This window comes from Olea europaea, chromosome 3, assembly GCF_002742605.1.
Source record: "Olea europaea var. sylvestris chromosome 3, O_europaea_v1, whole genome shotgun sequence".
NCBI lineage: Eukaryota > Viridiplantae > Streptophyta > Magnoliopsida > Lamiales > Oleaceae > Olea > Olea europaea.
In genome coordinates, this window is record NC_036239.1 from 3,628,774 (window position 1) to 3,636,534 (window position 7,761).

General features: G+C 37.0%; 1 protein-coding gene across 1 annotated transcript; it reads right to left on the bottom strand.

The window, feature by feature from the left end:
* Positions 1-4,032: 4,032 nt before the first annotated feature.
* Positions 4,033-4,943, bottom strand: LOC111382583 (putative ripening-related protein 1). The gene has a single exon (XM_023006605.1). It carries the CDS (start codon positions 4,710-4,712, stop codon positions 4,152-4,154), a length of 561 nt encoding a protein of 186 aa, XP_022862373.1. The 5' UTR covers positions 4,713-4,943; the 3' UTR covers positions 4,033-4,151.
* Positions 4,944-7,761: the final 2,818 nt, after the last annotated feature.

Consider the following 7,761-nt stretch of genomic DNA (forward strand, 5'->3'; position numbering starts at 1 on the left):
TATAGCTACTTCCACTCTGGCAGCGGAGTTTATAGCGTGTTATGAGGCATCAAATCATGGAATATGGCTACGTAATTTTGTCACTGGGCTGCGCATTGTGGACAATATAGAAAGACCACTTAAGATATTTTGTGACAATAAATCAGCAATGTTGTATTCCAATAACAACAGGAGCTCGACAAAGTCAAAACACATAGAGATCAAATTCCTTGCTGTTAAAGAAAAAATTCAGAGTGGACAGGTGTCAATAGAGCATATTAGGACAAACTCCATGGTTGCGGATCCGCTTACTAAGGGATTGATACCCAAGGTCTTTCATGAGCACACTGCTCATATGGGTGTAATGTCTCTTGAGGATATCTAGTTTCAGTGGGAGTTTGCATTTTTTTGCTTTTCATATTGGACGCATGTATTGTTATTTTGGATACGGTTTAAAGTTAAAGTTATTTTCAGTTATAAAATTATTTGGTTAATTATCTCTGAATTTGTTTAAAATTATTTCACTAAGGCATTAAGGTGGACCAGTTGGAAATAGGCATGTTACAGATCACATTACATGTAATTTCCATGCTACACATCCATGCTTGATCCATGTCATTCGATTATATTGATATACGTGACCATTGATGGGTTTAGCTACGCGAAAGTAGCGAAAGCCGCTTTGATCCTATGTTGATATGATTGATGGACGGGATTGTTTGGGGATACATTCGGTAATGATAGCAAAATTCTGAGTACTCATAAGGTTATGTTTAATGCACAATTATAAGGTGACACATATAGCCCAAGTGGGAGATTGTAAGAATTTTTAATTAAAGATGGGCTTGTATGTGTGAATAATTGTGTGTTAAATTATTGGCTATCGAATTCGGTTGAGCCCGATTAAAGTGATCTAATAAGGTTTCGGTTTTGGGCTTTAATGTATCCAATTAAAGTATGGGTTTACATATGTGTAGAGACCGGGCCCAAGTCCTAATTCTATGATGGGCCGAATTAGGTCAAAGGGCATTCTCATATAAATAGGTTATGGTCCCCAGATCACACGCAACAGATTATTGTTCATTCTCTACTGCATCCCATCACAGAGAGGAAAAGGAGACTGCGTGTAGATTTGGAAGATCATACCGCGAAATCCATATTGCATTAACCATGTCAGATTCAGGTATGCTTCCGCTTTAATTATTATATTTCTTGATGATTTAACATGAAAGATCCGATATTTTAAAGTATTAAATTATCCAACACTTCATCCTTAGTTTTCATCAAGTAAAGCCAAGACATGCGAGTGCAGTCATCAACAAAAATAGTAAACCAACGAACCCCAGATCCAACAGAAATAGGAGAAGAACCCCACACATCGGAATGAATTAAAGCAAAGGGGATACTACTTTTATTCATGCTCAAAGGATATGAGTTGCGATGACTTTTGGCAACAATGCAAGTATCGCATTTTAAACTAGAAATATCCATATTCAAAAACAAATCAGGCAATAATTGTTTCAAATAACCAAATGATGGATGTCCTTAGCGACGATGCCAGTGCCAAATTTGTTGTTCTCGAGCATCACCCCGAACAAGATGTGTACTTCCCACACTGAAATCTTCCAAATAGTATAATCCCCCTCTTCTAGTACCACGCTCAATTATCTCCTTCGTGAAAATATCCTGAAGAAGGCAAAAAGTAGGGTAAATTAGCATCACACAATTTAATTCTTTAGTAGCTTGACTAACAGATAACAATTTATGGGAAAGTGATGGCACAAGTAATGTATTAGATAATTGAAGAGAGGGAGACAAAGTCACAGAACCAGCCCCTGTGACTGGAGAAAGAGTCCCATTTGCATTTGCAACACTAGTGCGTCGTGGTGGGGATTTTTGAGTAAAATTTGCAGCATCAAAGGTCATGTGGTCGGTGGCCTCGGAGTCAAGTAGCCAACCACCACGTGTATTATCTTCCTGCAAAGAGGAAATAAATGTAGAGCCAAATGTACCTAAGTCAAAGTCAGGACCTCCATCTGTTGACAATTCAGCTTGGGGAATTAGAGATAGTGGAGAGTTAGTTGTCACCACAGCTGCCTTTCCTGTGCTTACAACTGCACATGGTCGTTTCTTCATAGCCTACAATTCATGCCACCAATCGGGGTATCCATGGAGTTTGAAGCAATTATCACGGGTGTGTTTTTTATTACCACAGTAAGAACATTTTCCCCCTTCAATAGTGCTGCAAATTTTGGAACCAACGGTCAATTTTCCTGTACCTCGAGATGATGTACCAGTAGAGGTAGGAACACTAGAACCCAACTGCAACCTCTTTGTGACCAGAAACGCACCAGAGACAGTGGCAAGGTCGGTTGTCATGAAAACCTGTCGGAGTGCTTCCCGGCGAACCTGTGCATATACTTGTTCGATGGTTGGAAATAGTTTCATCTGGAGAACATCGCCTTTTACACTATCCAGTTGGTCATCAATTCCATCCAAGAATTTGTATACTTGTTCTTCTTGGACCGGAGAGTTATATTTGTTGATGTCAGTAGCACATATCATTGGATTGGGGCGACGGAAGTCAATTTCTTGCCAAAGTCCCTGCAGTTCGGAGTAGTATTTCTCAGGGAAGTCATTGCCTTGTTTCAGTCGAGACACTTGTCGTCAAAGGTCATAGATTTGAGAAGAGTCGTTGCCATCAAAAAATGTAGTAGCAATGGCATCCCAAATTGATTTGGCAATAGGAAATCTAATGAAATTACCAATGAGTGTTGGATCCATGGAGTTTATCAACCAACCTTTGACGATGGCATCTTCGGTGCCCCACTTTCGAAAAGAGGGATGAGTTAGAGAGGGTTGAGGGAAATCACCATTGATATAACCCAGTTTGTCTTTGCCGGAGATGTACATCTCGACAACCTGGGACCATAGAGTGTAGTTGGAACCATACAACTTGACACCAATCTAGCCAGCTGTAGTTTCACGGGTCACAGTTGGGATCTGGGCTTTGGTCAAAAATTCTGTCATTTTTGTGGTAATTGTATCTGTGAGAAGGGTGTCAGGATCACCATGAGAGTCACCAGATTTTTCTTCAGTTCTGATGTCCTCCATGGTCGGAAAAATTGAAGCTTTGGTTAGGAGGTGGTGGTAATGGCAACACCCTAGAAAACGTGCTGCTTTGATACCATGTGATCTTTTTCCATTTTATTGCATATATTTTTACATTGATAGGTTACAAATAAATAGAATAAGAAAAAACTATTTTTAGCTATATAATCTATTTTTGACTACTGTGGGTGGAATCATGAGAGGAATTCCCTATTTTGTTCCTAAATTGGTTCTAATAGCTCACGCCAACATTTACAACATAATGGAGGAACCAAGGACTGGTCTTCTAATCATATCACCAAGATACCTCTTACCCGTGCTAGCAACATAAGAGCGTCTCCAATGGTGGCGTAAAATTGAGTGTAAATTAGTATCTTCAAAATCACTTTTGCATCCTCATTTATATCCCGGTGGATCCAAATTTGAATTTTGCTTGATGATCTAAATCCACCTTTTGCATCTTATAGATATAAATTTACATTTTTTACTGAAAAAAATAATTTTCTTTTGCATCTCGAGAGGTTTTCGGCCACTTTGGAGATCTAATTCGCAATTTAGATCTATTTTTCACCACGATTGGAGCTACTCTAAGACGTGTAGGAAATCGAATCCCGTGGAGTAGCTTAAATAAAACCGCTGAAGCGCCGGTTTTAATTTGCCCAACATTTCAGTTGATTAATTTTGATCGAGACCTTGCTCATATCAGCTTCAGTAAAATATCGGGCATTTACGAGAAGCAAATCAAATATAATCATAATATGTCATATTGTTGAGTTAGCATTGAATTCTAGTTGTACTATCTGTATACAGCAAAAGTCCTCTATCATCCAATACACATCTCGACTAGTTCGAGTTCAGATGGTGCTGTAGGAACAACATAAGATGATCTCGATAGTCATATAAATATTTACTTTAGTGCTTTATCAACAACACAAGGCAGAATTCATTATACAAAGATATATTTTCATCATTCACGCAATAAGAAATTTACAATACAAACCAAATCATAAAACAGTGATCTAGACAATAGATAATAGATAACTAAATTTTACGATTTAGTACTAGGCATCGGACCAGGTGATATCCAACTCGCCCACATTGCCAGATACTCCTAAGGCTTTCCATACAGCTTTAGAGGCATCGACAATGTTATTATCACATGGAGGTTGATAATCATGGTCGTCATCACATCCCATGGTAGAATCACACTCGTCAACCACCATAGCAGTTACACTTCGGCCATTAGCAGTTATTGTGATATTGTTAAGGCATCTTGATCCTCCGCTGTACCATCCAGTTGACAGAGCGACAACTGGTGTGTCATCGGAGTGGTACTTGTTGTCACATTCTGATGGTGCACCGCCATCTCCACCCTTCTCGAAGCTGTTAATCGTGAGAACTGCCTTAGTGCTACCGGACACTGATGGTGAACATTTGTAGGTGGTGTAAGATTTTCCCTGTTTACAGCAGTCAGATTGGTTTTCCTGGTTGCATTGTCCAGGGGGAGGCTTTTTTCCAATTATTTTGCCACTTGGCTTGCACTCTTGAAGTCTAGCCTCTGAAAAATGAGTAACAAGAAAGAGTAGCACAAAAAGAAGAGCTCCTGAGCTTAATTTCTTCATCTTTTCTCTCGAATCAAAACACAAGTATTGATGAGATGATTGAGTTTGGTGCAAATTCTGATCAAAGGATTCGTTTATATATAGTTTGGCCAAAGAAAATGCCAAGATTGTGCTCAAGGTAAAAGAAATACAAAAATGAAATACGTCAGATTAGTATTCATAAATAATGTTAAGGTTAGTCATAAAGTCCATGGGAGGGTTCAAATAGAACCATGACTGTAAACTATGCTGCGTTTTTCTGTATATTCACGCAGAAGCTCGAGCTATTAAAAATGAGATGCTATTAATTATTTATATTTTATTTTCTATGCACTATCTCACATGCAGCTCGTATTAACGGTTATACTTAAACCTATTAAATTATCTCATCTAAAAGTTTAAGTTATTTGCGAGATGTAAATTTTATATATTTATATTTATATATTGTCTTTAACCATGTGAGTTTTGTGATTATTAAAGCCATATGAAAAGGAACCTTCAAATAACTTGTATACCATATCTCAATCCTCAGTCGTCTGTTCATTTTTTAAGATTCCATCAACATTTTGTCCCATGTTTTATTTCTATTTTCCTTTGAAAATCCCAGAAGACATTAGATGTATGGCAATTTGTTGGTGTTCTTTGACCAGTTCTGTCAGAGTGCAAAATTAGATGTAGATTACCATTTAGTTAAGATATCAGTCTCTGTCACTGATGTTGAAAAGTTTATAAGCCACGGCACAAACAAATAATTTTAATGATAAAAGATTTGATAGATTAAATTAGTGGCCTGGCCTGTTGAACTGTACACTGGAATATATGACTGACCCTATCACTTTTCACATGATGACATAATTCATAACATGTTTGTGTATTGAGAACTATAATGGTATTTTCAGCATAATTCATAACCAATTTATTTTTGGCATTGAGAGCCATTCGCATGAGCAACGCCGTGTGGGATAATTGTCGCCAGTGAGTAATTCTAGGGCCAAAATAGCACTGGGATTATCTGCAGCAGTCAGGAAATAAGGTGAAGTGATCACTGTCAAGTTGGGCTGGTGTGAAGGTGACGATGGTGTCTGCCATGGTGAAGATGCGAAAGTGTTCAGAGATCCCAAAGATCAAGATGCTCTGTTGCCATGATAAAAGAAGAGATGAAAGAAAATATTCTATATTTTACTGTGTTTCCTTGATGATGCTGTAAATGGAGATTACAGCATATATATAGAATAGAGATACTACAGCACAAGGGAAGGTAAATAACAGTGAGCTGTGAGCTTAATCGGTGCACTTTGTGATGCTTGAATAGTGCAATCCGTGTGCTAGAAATAGCAGTGAGCTGTGGGGCTTGACTAGTGCAATTTGTTTGCTGTTATAATGTGGTGAAAATGGCATTGAACAGTGAAGCTTAACTAGTGCAATCTGTCTACTGGAATAATGTAATCTGTTTGCTGGCTAATAGTTTGAGTAATTACTCGATATTTTCGTGCTATAGACGGGATGTTATATTGGAAGGCCAAAGTACATTAACAACACTACCATAAGTGCTAAGGGCCAAAGAATAAGTGCTCTAGTCATTGTATGTGATTCTACTGTGGGATGTAATGAGGACCACGATTATCAACATTACATAGCGGTGCTTGCATACGACATGGTCCAATGCCTAGCATAGTTTATTACAATTGCAATTGTGATCTTGTTAATATTAAAGCATTTTAAGAATTTTACTTCCCGGTTTACTAATTTATAGCTTGAAAATTTTCTCATTCCTAGTCCACCTATATATAAAGAATGTTCGTTTCACTCGCTGATAGTACTTTTTTTTTTGGATGAGTATAATATAGCTAAGAATGTCAAGAGACAACCAAGGATTAACTTGTTGAAAACGTATAAGAAATGCAATAAAAAAAATCTCAAGAAAACTGTCAACCAGCTCATTTAAAAGTTTAAAGGGTGTTTTAAATTATAACCAATTTTGGAGGTAGGGTTGAAAAATTTTGGCCAATTTTTATTTATTATTGATTATTTTTATTATTAATATTATTATTTTTTTACAAAAGTGTCCATTTTTTTATGTCAAAGGGCGAAAAAACCATTTTTGTAAGAATGGCCAAATTTATTATATGGTGTAGATTTCTTAGTACAATTCTTGGTGTAGATTCATAGTATCCTTGTTTACATTTTGTTCTGTATCCATGTCAAATTTGTATATCATTCAATGTAATTCAAGATGTACTAGTTTGGATGAATCAGAAACCTTTTCTCTTGTGTAGGCAAATTTTCTTCATTGCGATCAAATTAAGTACTGCACTAACTGGTTAGCATGGTTTGAACCATAAATCTCATAATCATCAATATTAGTTACAGTGGATTTGATGACAACAGGCGGACTCATTAAGGGTCTTGTGGGTTTAATTGCCCCAATTGGACCCATAATTTTTAACATTGAAAAAAAAATGCCATTATAATTTTAGCCCATAATTTTTAATACAAATCAATTGCCCCCATTGGATCCGCCCCGACAAACGAGGTTCATAATGGCTGTTTATGTGAGTAAAAGTTTTATGTGACTTTATGAAGACCTAAACAGTAGATTCTCTAAGCATGTAAAATGAGATCAGTTTTAGTGATGGCAACAGGGCGTGTTCAGGCGGGACGTCCCCACCCCACCCCGCCACGGCTGGTCGGGGATGGGGTAACTTTTTGCCCCGTTTAATATATATATTTTTTAATGTTTCAAGTTATGTTATTATTAGAAAATAAAATACAAGTTCAAAATGAATTTTGAACGGGTGAATTGTTTAGAAATAAAATTATTTTTAATTTTTTTCCTTCACGGGCCGGGTTTTATTGCCATCCCTCATCAGTTTTGAGGTTACATCGTTGTTTTTATTTCTAGCTAACAAAATACTCAAATACGAAAGGGTTATTGTTGTTGAACCGGTTTAAACTTTAGACAAAAGAAAACGTTTCCTTCACATGTAGCTGAATTTATTTTCAGCTTTGCTACAGTGACAAGGAGAGGTTGATACCTTTTTTTTTTAAATTTTTTTTTTTTTTTTTACTT